The sequence below is a fragment of the Arachis stenosperma genome, chromosome 6 (genome assembly GCF_014773155.1).
Source record: "Arachis stenosperma cultivar V10309 chromosome 6, arast.V10309.gnm1.PFL2, whole genome shotgun sequence".
NCBI lineage: Eukaryota > Viridiplantae > Streptophyta > Magnoliopsida > Fabales > Fabaceae > Arachis > Arachis stenosperma.
Genome location: NC_080382.1, coordinates 18,538,336 through 18,553,878, shown reverse-complemented (window position 1 = coordinate 18,553,878; position 15,543 = coordinate 18,538,336). Strand labels below are relative to the sequence as shown.

The following is a 15,543-nucleotide window of genomic DNA, read 5'->3' as shown; positions in this document are numbered from 1 at the left end:
CCATTGGTCACACTATTTCTTCTGGTTTTAAATAATGTTTATGATTTATAGTATATACAAATTAACCTTTGTGAGTAAATAAGTTTTGAATTCTTTGTATTTTTTGTTTGTATCCACTTTAATCTTGACATTTATTTTAGTACTTAGATTTATAATTGAACTTGTTATTGTCCTTAAATGAACTTTTATATAACTATTACTCTATTAGTGATTTCACAACCTATTTTTTTCCTAATTAATCACTTATCTCAAATTTAAAATCTCCAATATTAGGCAATAGACATAGAATAGGAAAATCATATATTTTATAAAGGCAAAGTAAAAAGAAAAAAAAAATTGATACAGGTAGCTACTTTTTTTTTTGAAAAAACAACCATTTGTACCATAAACTTTATGAACGCTAACAAAAGTACCCATCGAACGCTAACAAAAGTACAAATTAAAGAAGGAAACTAACGTTGTATCCATCAAAGATGAATTCCGTACGACAAAAGTATTCAAATCCTAAATTTATGTTGGCTTTTTAATAAAATTTCAGAATTACCCCATCCTTTCTCTTCAACCCCTCCTCTCTTCTTTTCTAAATCTCAAACACCTCCAATACCACTACTTTAACCACCTTCTATTCTCTACTACTCTACTAACCACCACTGCCACCATTTTTTCACGCTGACGATGACAAAGACAACAACAGGGCAATCAGGCAATCCATCCGTTCTCACGCAACGCTAGATGGAGAAGCTCCGGAAGTGAGATTGAACCGAGATCCAGCGCAAGGTCCTGTGGTGCGATTCAACTCCTCATAGATCCACTTCAAGTTCATGGACTACACGGAAAAAGGTATTATATTTACAACAGTACAAATTACAAATTTATTATATAATTAACGAAGTTGAACTTTCTCACTCTCCCAAATCACCACCATCTTGTGCAAGATTCTTGTGTTACTCACATGTGACCCCACCAAAGCAATCTTGCCAAAGTTTCAATTTTTAGCATCCAAATGTGCTTCTTCTTCTGACATTGTAAGTGATGGAGGAATGGTGGTGATGGTAATGGTGGTAATAGAGTGTTGATAGGATTTGAGATTGAAAAAGTGATGATGAGAAGTAAAATTAAAAGTTAGAGTGAAGTTGTTTTTGTTTATGGCTGTGACAGTGGAGAAGGAGGAAGATGAGGCTGACGGTTGGTGACGGTGGCGGTGATGATTGTGTTGGTGAAAGAGGTGGTAAAATTGATGAAAAAAATAAAGAGAGGGTTGAAATTTGCTGAAAGAGGTATTGAGGTTAGGGTTAGAAAAATAGTAATTTGGGGTTTTTAGGTATTGAGATTAGGGTTTTTAGGCAATGGAGGTGTTTGTGATTTGGAAAAGAAGAGATGAAGGGTTGAAGATAATGGTGGGGGTAATTCTGGAATTTTATTAAAAAGTCAACATAAATTTATGATTCGCGTACTTTTGTTGTACGGAATCCATCTTTGATAGATACAACATTAGTTTCCTTCTTTAATGGATACTTTTGTCAGTGTTCGTAAAGTTCATAGGTACAAATGGTTGTTTTTTCTTTTTTTTACAGTATCTCCTAGTTTTGGCAGACAGATCAATGACGAATTTATTACGGATCAGAATTTTATTTAAGGGTTAACCACCAAAAATGTCTCCGAATTATTTAAACGCTGACAAAAATACACCCGAATTTTACTATCAAAAAAAATATCTTTAAATAATTTAAAAACACAACAAAAATACCCAACAGTAGTTTTGGCGGACAGATCAATGACGAATTTATTACGGATCAGAATTTTATTTAAGGGTTAACCACCAAAAACGTCTCTGAATTATTTAAATGCTGACAAAAATACACCCGAATTTTACTATCAACAAAAATATCTTTAAATAATTTAAAAACATAACAAAAATACCAAACAATAAATATATATTTTCAAAAAATGCCTTAGAGATTGAATTTTGATGCAATTTTTTTCAAGAATAATTATAAAATTGAGATATTATTATTCTTAAAATTTGGTGATTTTTCGTTAAGTATATTATTTTTTTATAATTTTTTTGTTAACAACCAATAATACTTTTAAAAAATCACAAAAAATATATATACTTAACAAAAAATCACCAAATTTTAAGAATAATAATATCTCATTTTTCTAATAATGTTTGTAAAAAATAGCATCAAAATTCAATTTCTAATGTATTTTTTGAGAAATACATATTTAACGTTAGTTTTTTTTGTAAGATTATCTAACATTAAATATGTATTTCTCAAAAAATACATTAGATATTGAATTTTGATGCGATTTTTTTGTAAGCATAATTAGAAAAATGAGATATTATTATCCTTAAAATTGGGTGATTTTTTGTTAAGTATATAATTTTTTGTAATTTTTTTGTTAACAACCAATAATACTTTTAAAAACTCACAAAAAATATATATATTCAGCAAAAAATTGCCAAATTTTAAGAATAATAATATCTCATTTTTCTAATCATGCTTGAAAAAAATTGCATCAAAATTTAATCTCTAAGATATTTTTTAAAAATACATATTTACTGTTAGATATTTTGTTGTATTTTTAAATTATTTAAAGGCATTTTTGTCGATAATAAAATTTGGATGCATTTTTATCAGCATTTGAATAATTCGGGGGCATTTTTGGTAGTTAACCCTTTATTTAAAGTTTATCTTTATCTTTATTTTTATCTTTATAGTAATACAAATGGGGAGCTCATTTGCTGACGTGGCGCTCATACGTTGAGTCTGGGAGTTTATTTGCTTACGTGTCGTCACTAGAAATTTTTAGATTTATATTTATAAATTATAAATTATTATTTGCTCAGGTTCTTATTTTCAAATTTTAAGTTTGGGTTGTTTTACTTAGGTTGTTATTTTTTAAATTTTAAATTGTTTTATTTGTTTGGGTTATTTTACTCAGGTTGTTATTTTTTAAATTTCAAATTATTTTATTTAAGTTGTTATTTTTTAAATTTTATTTAGATTGTTCTTTTTTATATTTTAACACTATTTTTTAAAAATCTGTTAATTCTTTTTAGCATAATTTTTTTAAAATTTTGTTGATTTTTTTTTAAATTGCAGCTACATAAATTCTTTTAAAGAAATTTAGAGTTTTAAAAAAATTTACGTTAATTATTTTTCGATTGTTACATACTAATATTACAATAAATAAATATTTACGTTAGTTTAGAATTTTTAAATTATTATTTATTTAAGTTGTTAGTTTTAAATTTTAAATTTGGGTTGTTTTACTTAGTTTGTTATTTTTTAAATTTTAAATTAAAGTCAACCAAATTTTAAAAAGTTTAGTTATGATGCAACTATAAAAGGATAAGTTATGAGAGATATAAAGCACCACAATTTAAAGTACATCAATCCCTTTCTTTACATATATTCAAAATCTCCCTACTTATTCCAATGGCTGATATTCACAAAATTGATGACATCAATTCTACAATCGACAATTTGTGTGTACGTATACGAGTGATATGGTCATGGACACTATCAAGTTACGAAAATTCTCTATTGCCATACTCAATTGAGATGGTTTGACTCGATGAAGACGCGAATTTTCTACTAATATCCTTTTATTCATGACTCCAAGGTTATTTATTTATTTATTTAAATTAAAGTCTATGTACATTGGATTAGATATTAAATAAGTCTATATTTAACTTTTTCTTATGTTATTTTCTTTTTTAAGCAGGTATCGAATAAAGCTTGGTGTCATTGATGATTCTGACTGTGCATGTTATGTAGTATTTGACAAGGAGGCAAAACAAGTTTTGGAAGAGAGCTGTGTAGAGATACTTGATCCACTCCTATTGGTAAGATCTAACCAATATTTATTTCTAAAAGCATTAGTGAAGATATTTTTATTGGTACTTTTTATATTATTTATTATTAATATATTATGTAATATCCTGCAGAAAGGAGATCTATCAGATACACCTACACTTTTACTCAACCTAATTGATAAGATCTTTCTCTTCATCGTTGAAGTTCAAATATCTGATATTTCATATTTTTCACCTTCTTATAGAGTTAAGAATATGACTAATAATGTGGATCTCATAAATAAATTCAAAGATGCTCACCCTATTCAAATTGTGAGTATATATAAGTGTACTTCTATTAAAAATTAATTTATTTTTTGCTTTCTTGGTCATTAGTAGTATCTAATTTATAAATAATAATTAATTATAATTTTAGGATGTTGACTACACTGGTGGTTTGTTTCCAATTTCAAAGATATCTACAATCATTGAAGGGGAGAAAGTAGAAGGTACTAAGGTATTTGTTCAAAAAATAATTTTTTTGTTTGTTCTCTCAAAATTAGATCTTAATTTTATTCAAAAAATATTAGTGAGATAAAATCAAAGGTTAGAGAGAAGTCTTTAATTTAACGTGATTTTTTGTACAGAATTTGTTGTTTGAATTCTCCAATGAAGTTGCGGCCAATGATGAATCTGAATTGTTGGAAAGTGATATTACACCAACTAAGTGACTATGCTCGGAGTCGGAAGATTCAAAGGTGGAAGGAGATACCTCAACTTGCAAGAAGATCAAGATTGAGAAAGAAACTTGAGAATTTGGATACACATATTTTGGAATCTCTTTAGAGTCTATCTAATAGAATAATGCCAAGCATATGTTTGTTTTGGTGGAAACATTGTCTTTTCTTGAGTTGTTATTTTTTTTTTGTTCTTTTTGGATTTTTATGTTTGGAATTTAGAATTTTTTAAATATAAATTGAAGTTATTTAGTTATTACTTGTGGTTTTATTTTTAATTTGATTCTCACCATTGATATTCTGATCATTTTTAATTTAATATTTAATGTCATAAAATTATAAATTTCTTCTTTGAATTATTGTTGATACAATTAAGTTAGTTATTAATTTTTAATGTGTACTTATTTAAAAAAAATCTAATTATAATTTTTAATTAAAGTATTATGTTTATAATTTTAAATTTAAATTCAAATATACTTTTTTTTGAATTTTTACGTAAGCAATTGGGTTTGAGAATATTTTTTAAAAATTTATATAATTTATAAGTTACTATATTAATTACAAAGGATTATAATAAAATAAATAGAATTATCAATCTTATTAAGATGTGAAATTATTTATACTATTTAAAAAAAATGTAATACTGTTTAAATTTTAGAAAAAGTATAATAAAGTTAATACTGTTTATAATGAAACTAAAAAAATTATTTTTAAATTAACAAATTTCTATATTGTTAATGGGCAACGGACGTTTGATTAGAACATTTTATTTAAAATTTTAAAATTTATACTAGCTAATTAGAAAATTCTATTTTAAAAATTTTAAATTTGAATTTCTAATACTAATTTCTAATTAAGTAAGTTTTTAATCATTTCAATTTTTAAATTTAAATTTTTTTACTTGCCACATTTATAAATTTTTATTATTATCTTTTAGATTGTCTCTCCACAGTAGAAGTACTTTCATCTTTTTCTCTCTTTTTAAGTATTTTTTCTAAATTTATGTAATTTATAAGGTTATTAATTTTTAGATTGTATTTAATTTTATTTATTTTTATCGATAAATAATAGGATTGATACTATTTATGACGAAACTAATAAAAATTATTTTTAAATTAACAAATTCCTATATTCTTAATGAATAACGAACGTTTAATTAAAAAAGTTTATTTAAAAATTTTAAATTTGTACTAGCTAATTAAAAAATTCTATTTAAAAATTTGAAATTTAAAACTCTAATACTAATTTCTAATTAAGTGGCTTCTTAACCGTTTTGATTTTTAAATTTAAATATTTTTTATTTGTCACATTTATAATTTTTTTTCTATTTACTTCGTTTACATTGTTATTTTTTAGATTATAACAATAGAGGTACTTTTATTTTTTCTCTCTTTTTACTTATAAGTTGTTCATTTTCAATCTCTTTAACTATAAGTTGAATTTATTGATTGTGAGATTAAACTTATATTTATTTGAAAAAAGATACTTTTGTAAAAAAATATATATTATTTTTTGTAAAATATATTTACGTAACTAAATAAATGAGAATAAGAAAGAAATTAAAGCATCCATTGAAAATAAAATCTGTGCGATTTTATGTAGACATAAGAAGACACTAATTTCATATTCTATTTAGTAAGTTAGACATGAGAAAAAATTGTAAAAAAATTAGTGTCTCAAGTTAAAAATTAGTGTTTCAGCATTTTAGAGAGACATAAAATACATGTTTTTAATGGGTGTTTATATACGACTATGTCTTTCATCATTTTTGTCTTAGTAAACAAATATCATACATGTACTCCTGTGTACTCCTGTGTCTATATTTTGATGGACATGTATACCAAAAACAGACGCTGTCATATGTGTACTACTTTATTTTTTTAATTGGTCTATTAAAAACAATCATTGGTATATGCTAAATAATTATTATAGATTCATTGGAATACATAAATCGAATTAGATTGCAAAGGTATGTAAAACTGAATAGGAAGACTATACTACTTCAAAAGAGACATGGTAAGATAAGCATGATAGATTGTAATTATCACAAAGCTAAAATTTTACTTCTTTTATCTTTAATACTACCTTCATAATATATATTCATAATTCAGCTGATTCAAACATTTAACATATATTCATTTTTCTTTTTTAATAATATAAAGTACTTGGTGTATTATCTCTAATGATTACAGGAGCAAGTACATTTAATTCAAATTTAGATACTAAAGAATTAGAAGTGTACATAGCTGAAAAAAAAAGACACATGATACAAAGAGAAATATTTTTGAAGGAATTGACTACAAATCTTTCAAAAAATTTTCAAGAAGTTGAGGATATTACTGAAAATACAACTATTTTAGATGATTCTGTGCAAATTTAATACCCAGCCATATTCGATGTTGCTGAGAATACAGGTAATTTAAGAAATAGCAATATCAACACTTTATTATTTACTATTGTTATGCTTTTTATAAACAAAAAACTATCATTTAGTGTTCAAGTTTTAAAATTCAAACTAAGATATGGTTATATATTATAATTTTTGTATTTGAACATTGATTTATTGTAAAACTTAAATCTTGAGGTTGGCACAATGAAATTGTATTATATGATCTCATCTTTTTAATCCATAAATTGCATTCTTCGGTAATCTTTTATAAATATTATTTTTATACTTAACATGGTGAAAGAAAGGTATATTTTTATATAAAGTATTTGTTGCAGATATAACTAAAATAATTTATTATCTTGGTGATTATTAGATGTGATAGATATTGGTGACCCAGAATTTTTTGTCGGCATTGCGACGCCATGATGTGGTATGAGGAGAGATCAGAGAAGTCCAAAACATGATCCAATTTTGAGTTCTCAATATGTTGTATGCGAGGGAAGGTACAACTGCCGTTTTGAAGCACTTGATCGGACGCTCAGGAATCTTATATTAGTTACCGATCAACATAAGACACATCAACCATTTGGTGGTAAGATTGTTGTTCTAGGAGGTGATTTCAGACAGATACTTTCGGTGATTCCGAAAGGAAGTAGACACGATATATTAGCATCCGCTATTAACTCATCCCATCTGTGGTCATTTTGTAAGGTTCTGAAACTGCATACGAATATGAGGCTTCTAATGTCTTCTTCGGATCAAGATGAAGGTGAAATGAAGATATTTGCTAATTGGATACTTGATGTTGGAAATGGAAATATTGGCTCTGTTGTTGGTGATGAATTAGAAGTTGAAATTTCATATGATCTATTGATTACAACTATTGATGATCATCTCTCTCATTTGGTAGACTTTGCATATCCAAATTTATTGCAAAACATGTCAGATTACAGGTATTTTCAGAGTAGAGCAATTCTTGCACCCACACTTAAGAGTGTCGAGAAGGTAAACGATTTTGTCTTGACAATCTTTCCAGGGATGGAAAAGGAGTATTTGAGCTCTGACACAACATGTCAAGCTGATGAGAATGAAGATGTAAAACAAGAGTGGTTCACACCAGAGTTTCTAAATAACATCAAATGTTCGGGACTACTCAATCACAAGTTGACTTTGAAGCCAGGAGTCGCTGTAATGCTACTGCGAAACATAGACCAGACTTCAGGTTTACGCAACGGGACAAGATTAATAGTTAACAAACTTGGCAGCAACGTAATTGGAGCGACGGTAGTGACCGGTAGAAATATTGGAGATAAAGTGTACATTCCAAGAATGAACTTGATCCCTTCAGATTCAGGATTGCCATTTAAGTTCCAACGCAGACAATTTTCATTAACAGTATGCTTTGCAATGACCATTTACATGAGTCAGGGTCAATCATTATCACATGTACGACTTTATTTGTCAAAATCAGTGTTCACCCATGAACAACTTTATGTTGCTTTGTCAAGAGTTAAGGGCTTGTTTGGGTGAGCTTTTAAGAAAATATCTTTTTTCGAGTTATCTTTTTTTAAAAGATCTTATAGAGAAGTAAAAGTAATTTTATGTTTGGATATCTCATGTAAAAATGTTTTTTTATCTATCAATTATGTTTGGGTATAACAATATAAAAGTACTTTTTGTTTATTTATTACATGAAAAACATCTTTTTTTTAAGGAAAAAAGATCTTTTTAAAAAAAGATGTAAATTACAACTTCTCAAAAAAGATCTTTTTTTGATTTTACTAGTGCTTTTACTTTTACTACTAGAAATTTGCCAAACACGTTAAAAAATTAAAAAATATCTTTTTTCATTGAAAAAAGATATTTTTTTAACAAAATAATGGCGCCCAAATATGCACTAAGAGTCGCAGTGGCCTTAGGGTTTTAATTCTAAATGAAGACGGCAATCCAAAGTCATCAACAACAAATGTCGTGTTCAAAGAGGTTTTTAATAATATTTAGGTAAGAATAATATTATTTTCATTTTAATAGCATGTTATGATTTACACTTTTGTACAAATCTTTACTATAGATATAACTAATTTATCTATAACTCTTTTTTCAAATTTGAAATAAAATGTATAACAAGGAGCACAACATCCAATGATTTTCTAATGAAGTTAGTAAGATACTAGGTTGTCGATAAATATTTATTAGCTTTTTGATATAAAATTTAGGGTAAAATTAACATGCTATTATTACAGTTATATATGTTCTTATTTTTTTATCTCCCTCCTTATGGTTCAAGAATATTATAAACTTCGAACTCTTCTATTCATATTTTACTTTGAATAAAGATAAAACAACATATTTAACACGTTTATTATATAACGATGATAATAGTGTTATACTAAATTTAAAAAATATATGATTATAAAATATTATTTTTAATTTAACTTATCAAATTTAAATAGAAGCCCGTGCATTGCACGGATTTAACACTAGTAGAATAAAAAAACAAAAGAGCTCCGTACAATGTTTTTGGTATTTTTTTTTATGCGAATGTGATTTTTGGTCTTGAAAGAGCTTAGTACAATGAACAATGTCCTTCTGTTTTTGGTCTGGGCCCAACAACAGGGATTAGCCCAACAATGTCTCATTGCCAATTTTATGTTTTTGGATCAGCCTGAATCTCATAACTTAAACATCAATTTTGTTTTGACCAAAAGAAAAACAGCATAATTTTGTTAAATTATTATCACTGTGTGTCCGTGTCTATACCAAAAATGAAAAAAAAAAGAAAAAGAAAATATAAGTCACTGGTTCTGAAGTTCACTGTGATATAATTTTCACGTGATAGACCAAAAAGAAATAGAGAAAGTACATATACAAAAGCCTTTCACCGCGATATACTCTATGCCTATGGGGTGTGAAAATTGAAAATACATCACTATAGTAGCTGAGCGAATGCACTCAAGAGCTTGGATCATTCAAGAGCATTTCAAAGTCTTGTATTGTTTTAGGTGCTTAAATAATTTTAACTATTAATCTCAATCATAAAATTTATACATAGTTATATAACGTCTTAAAAAATGAAAATATTAAGAATTGGATATTCAATCCGGTGGTGTTTCTAGACATATATATTCACATTCGTGACGTGCCCTATGGCTTCCGGAATAGATGGAAAAGACATATTGGAGAAGCTCATTCTAGCACAAGTTACCACCTTTGAAAATATGAGAATTATGAATTAAAAGTCTAAAAAGCCCCCCTCAATATACCCATATCGCTTTAAACGGTAGTGGCATCTCATCTAAGTATCTAACCAAAGAAAAGAGGACTTTGCAAACTTTCTCGAGTAACAGCGCACCACTTGAAAATAAAGTTTCCTACTAAGTAATTACTTTGTGAATGTACAATTCTAACCCTCCCCTTAAAGCTGAGATCCTCAAAGGACGCAACCAACACTGTATTAAATTAAAGGTCACTCTACCAACGAGAGATAGGTACTGTAGTATCTAAATATCTTATTTAATTTACCTAGTTTGCCGGTCACTGAATATTGGTTTGAACTTTGAAGTTTCAACATTACCCTTTATAATCCTAGACCTATAATTACTGGCTTGAATAAAATCAACATTTAACCGAACTTAACGACATTAATCCTTTAATCATCTTCAGATGTAGATACTCGATCATTAAATCAAGCTTTGATTAAACTGTGAGTAAAGAAGTATGGTAATATATTTTAGTGAGAGTTAGGACTTAGGAGTTAGCACAAATTTTGTTGAATGGCAGAGTATTGTCAGCACCTGAATAGTCAAATAAAGAATAAATGCATAAAATAAAATGGAAAGTAGAGTGCAATTTCCGAGACAGTATGTGGATCCACAAGGTTTCGTACGACGCTTGAAAACGACAAAATAATGTTCACATCAGCAAAGAGGCCTGTCTGTCCAAAACTGAGAAAACGAGAAAGGAGAGTTTATATACATATAAAAGAAGGTTACAGTTCAGAGTTCCAATGACCACCGTTACTATTTTCTGTGCATCCAAGGCAACCACCACTCAGCAGCTCAAGTAACACAGGGTGCTCAAAATTATGTAGAGTTTGTTATCAATGTTTATTTGTCAGATTTTTAAATTACGAATTACTGATGTAAAAGTTAATACAAAACACTAGTTTCTGGTTTTCTAGGTTGCACTTTTTAAATTATTAGAAAAAATAATAGAATTTATTCTCATTAAAATAATATATACTAGACTTTTTCCAAAGTTTTCAGGGAACGATGGTCTATATTTCGTTACCTACGTCCATCATGGAATTTTCCACTATATTTTGTTTGGGCTAAGAAATCTCATGCCATACCATGATGATGAATAGTAAGAACTCGGAACTGAGAAACCACCATCACCAAAATCAATCATTTCTTTTTTTATTTATTCCAAAATCATCTCAAAATTATCAAATAACCTATATTCATTTTCTTTGCTTTTCTCAGAGTATGTTTCAAGGCACTGCTCCCACAGATTATTAGTCTAACCTCCAAATTTCTTCTTCTTCAAGAAAAGAATAAGAATCAGCTTCAAATACGAGAATGAGTAGTTTACAAACTATCTAATATCTAATATCATTCGAACTGACGATTAAGAATCAAAACAAATTGACCCGTCACACAAGGAATATAAAACTTCTAAAAAAAATGTTTCATAGCATCAATTATGAGTAAGAATCATCATCTCAAAATTTTCAAACAATACCTCTTCAGTCCATCATCATTTTTATTCATATTATGTTGTTATTATTAGTAGTAAATGAAACTCATCATCCCTTACATACAAAAACCAGAAGGGGATAGAGCTCCCTAACAGTTTTACAATACAAGATTTTTAATCCTCATCTCATCCCTGCAGAGAATTAAAGACTTCCAAAAAAATAAAAAAAAATAATAAAATACAAAATTTTTATGGGGTTTCATTTAACACAGCAGCCAAAGCAGAGAGCGAGCTCTTAGCCTTTATCTCCGGTGGTTTGGATTGGATCACAATATTAGACTCATCCGACTCGCAACGACTCACTTTAAACTCGCCGGCGCCGCCGGCCAAAACCTGGTTTTCCTCCGCGTTGTTTTTGATCCCTTGCGAGGAGGAAGGGGGAAAAACTCGCGTGTGAGGGGAGAGCCATTTCGCTCTGACGTATTCGACCTTCCTCCACGGCGGAACCGGCATTCCCTTCTTCTTCAAGCTCTGCTTCGCCGCCTCCGACACAATCGCCACCATACTCTGCAACCGCTCACACTTGCCAACGAATATGTACGGAACAGTTTGAAGGATCGCCTTGTACGCCTTGGTCGGGCGAGCAATCTCGAACTCCGATCTGAAATCAACGTCAACCACCACCCTCTCGTTCCCAATTATCACATCAATGTACTCGTATTCCCCTAAAAATAGAATGAAAATGAAATAAATACTAACAATTCGCAAATTGGAATCTAAAATAGTTTGGGAGAAGGAGAGAGAAAGTACCAGCGGGATAGAAAGGAGTTTTCTCCCAGCGAGATTTGCAGATTGCAGCATCGTAGCCAAGAGCTAACAAAGCCTCCGTGACGAGCTTTCTGCAATCGCCGTCTTTGCGTTTGCAGATTATCTTGTTCTTCTCAACTATCTTCGCTGTGTCCGCTAACAGATTCCTCTCGCTCTTGCTGCCACACGCCACCAAACCCTGTCCAAAACCACAACCACCAACACTCGTTTCAATTTTGAATTTTCAAACTTCTAACATCATTGATTAATGTTCTGTGACGTCAGTAGTACCTTGAGGATTTCGAGACCTTCGCCGGAGGGAGGCTGGTTAGTTTCTCCGAAACCGGCGTCCGATTCACCGTCGGAGTTGTCGTCGCAGTTGCCGTTGAAGCAGTTACAGCGGTTACGGGAACACTTAACGGAAACCGGGTGCTTATTATCGTGATTATCTTCCATGAAACTCTGCACCATTCTCGCCAGACACACAGAGTTCGGTTCCAAATCGGCACCAGCTACGTCCTTGCCGAAATGCGCATCGTCGCCGGCGGTCTTCTCCACCGCCGCCGCCGAGCTCCTCAGAACGCCGGGGAACTGGCGCTCGAAGAGCCGCTTCAACCGCCACTTGGCCACCGGCTTCACCAACTCCAGCCTCCTCGTCTCTTCACAAACGTCAGAATCAATCGGCTGAATCTTCATTGTAAAAGGCATGATGATGATGATGATGATGATGATGATGAACAAGAAGATGAATGGTGATAGTGATAACGAAAATGAGTAGATGGCGATTGATTCAACTCAGAATCACACTCCCTCACAGTTAGATTTCTGAACTCCGAGCTAGGATTTTTAAATTGGGGGATCAGCAGACAAAACAAACGTAAAAAGCAAAATTCAATCTCTGAAAATTCTGCACATAACCAGAACAACACAGCTTTTCTACTTTTTTTTTTTTTTTACTTTTTATATTTTTCTTTCTCAATCCAGTAGTACTTTGACTTGAAACCACAAATCTTATCCCCTCAAACAAAGAAGAGAGAAATGAAAATAATAATAATAATAATAATAATAATAATAATAGTTTAATAGCAAATGCAGTTCTGGCAAAATTGGAGAAGTCCCTTTAATTGTTTTGTAAAAGGAATTATTATATAGAAGTAATTTGACTCGGGTTTGCGGAATTAAGCATGGAATAACTTGAAAACTCTGCTAAGTAAAATCGCTTTTGCTTAGGGTTTCTACCATATACGATTGCGGTTCCCCAACAAGCAACGCGACGATAACGTCAGGCTCTTTCTCAACACATCGGGGTCGTGAGCCATCAACACAGCTTCCATATCTCACGGCTACTTGTTCGGGTTTTCCGGCGAGTGTTTCGCCGGCGGCGAGGCAGAGTTTTTGTGTTTGTCTTTTTCGTTTTTTTGCGTGTGGTGGTGGATTTTGTGCAGAAATGAGAAAGAGGATAAGGTGAAGATCAGAAGGTGTTGAATTATTTAAAGGCAACGACCAGAGAAAGGGGATGATCGCCACGTGCATGCCTACGTGGCGGATTTCAGTGCGGACTTTGGGTTTGTGTCTCCGGGTAAAGCGTAATTCCAAAAATACCCCTTTACATTTTTCATGATGATAATGCCCCTGACGTGATAAGTAAGGAAGCTTTCACGGAGACTACTAGGGAGTCCAGGGGGGAGAATAAGCACGAGGGTTGTTTTGTCATTCTAGGACGTATCCTGTGACGGTGAAGATGGCAGGATAGAAAGGTGTAACTGAAAATTTCGAAACGGTTGTTAGGTGTTAGTTAAATTGACGGAATTACCCCCCGTGTGTCAAGAGAGTTAATATGGGTTGGTTCGATGTCAATATCGTGTTTATGAAGCTTTGTGCAGTTGCATTGACAATTCCTTAGTCCTTACCGTTCCTGTGATTTGTCGCGTGAGGTTGAGCATTGAACAAATAAACAGAACCACAGAAAAGTGTACAGTCACAGTTGTAAGTTCACAAAAAGTGTTACGCCCAAAAAATAAAAAAGGCGAGGGGGTCGCGAAAATAGTAAACAAATACAAATATAAATAAGTATATAATAAGAAAACTTAATAAAAGAAAAGTTAAAATCATCCTTGACCCAGAAGAATTAATTTAGGTTAATTAAGTGTCTAACTAGATATGTGAATAATGTTAAATTTTTAAATCATGTAGCTATTTATTTTGATGAACATTAAAAGAATGGTTGAGGTGAAAACGGGTGATAATTAGATGGAGAACTGTTGCAGGAAAGCAACGGTAGCATTTATAAAAGAAAATAAAAAAAAATAAATAAACAAATGAAAATAAGAAAAAGTGACTGGTAAATAACGGAGCAGTTTAGCGGATAAGGTTTGTGTAATTGTATCTGACGTTGACAGGGGATGTTAAGTAGTACTAAGGTAGCGTTTGTTTTCAGGTACTTAGACAGAGACTGAGAGATTGAGACTCAGTATTGTGTTTGTTAGTTCAGAGATTGGTACTAAAATTTCTGTCTCTGTCTCCAAAATTTCAGTATTTCAGTACCTCCAAAAAGTAGGGACATAGGGGACTGAAATTTTTAGAGATGGAGACTGAAACTTTAATAATATTTTATACCTAACATACTTTCATTTCAATTAATTAATTTCAATTTTACCCTTTGTGCAAATTAAATTAGAGTTTCATTCTTATTTCAATTCCTGTCTCTCATTTTGCACCAAACAGAATACTGAGATTTGTTTCAATCCCTGTCTCTTAGTCTCTGTCTCTCGGTCTCAGTCTTTCTGTCTCTGTCTCTCCACCAAACGCTACCTAAGGGATGTGATTATGTCACGTGTCAATTATATTCTGTCAGCCGTTGGATTATCAAGGTTGTAAGTTGTAACTAGTGGAAAGTAAGGCCCAATTATTTGATCCACACTAACCTTAATTTTTGTCCTTATTGGGCTATGACATTTAACCCAATCTATTGAACTTTAGGTTGGTGCAACTTAGCTTAAAATCATAACTGAAGTCCATTCCCTACCAAACAAAAAAACAACTGAACTCCATTAATAAATAAGGATTTAGATCCTTTAAAGTTGTGAATTTCATTTTAAAGAATAAAGTGT

At 30.7% G+C, this 15,543-nt stretch overlaps 2 protein-coding genes across 3 annotated transcripts; one reads left to right on the top strand and one right to left on the bottom strand.

The window, feature by feature from the left end:
• Positions 1 to 7,360: 7,360 nt before the first annotated feature.
• Positions 7,361 to 8,458, top strand: LOC130933800 (uncharacterized). The gene has a single exon (XM_057863413.1). It carries the CDS (start codon positions 7,361 to 7,363, stop codon positions 8,456 to 8,458), a length of 1,098 nt encoding a protein of 365 aa, XP_057719396.1.
• Positions 8,459 to 11,657: 3,199 nt separating this feature from the next.
• LOC130935891 (uncharacterized) lies at positions 11,658 to 13,886 on the bottom strand. 2 transcript variants are annotated; one of them, XM_057865803.1, is made up of 4 exons: positions 13,673 to 13,886; positions 12,725 to 13,270; positions 12,437 to 12,632; positions 11,658 to 12,351 (listed from the first exon to the last, which is right to left on the bottom strand). In XM_057865803.1, exons 2-4 carry the CDS (start codon positions 13,139 to 13,141, stop codon positions 11,876 to 11,878), a joined length of 1,089 nt encoding a protein of 362 aa, XP_057721786.1. In that variant the 5' UTR covers positions 13,142 to 13,270; positions 13,673 to 13,886; the 3' UTR covers positions 11,658 to 11,875. The 2 variants fall into 2 exon arrangements, with proteins under 2 accessions (XP_057721786.1, XP_057721785.1); XM_057865802.1 differs by having other exon boundaries at positions 12,725 to 13,886.
• Between the last annotated feature and the right edge of the window lie 1,657 nt (positions 13,887 to 15,543).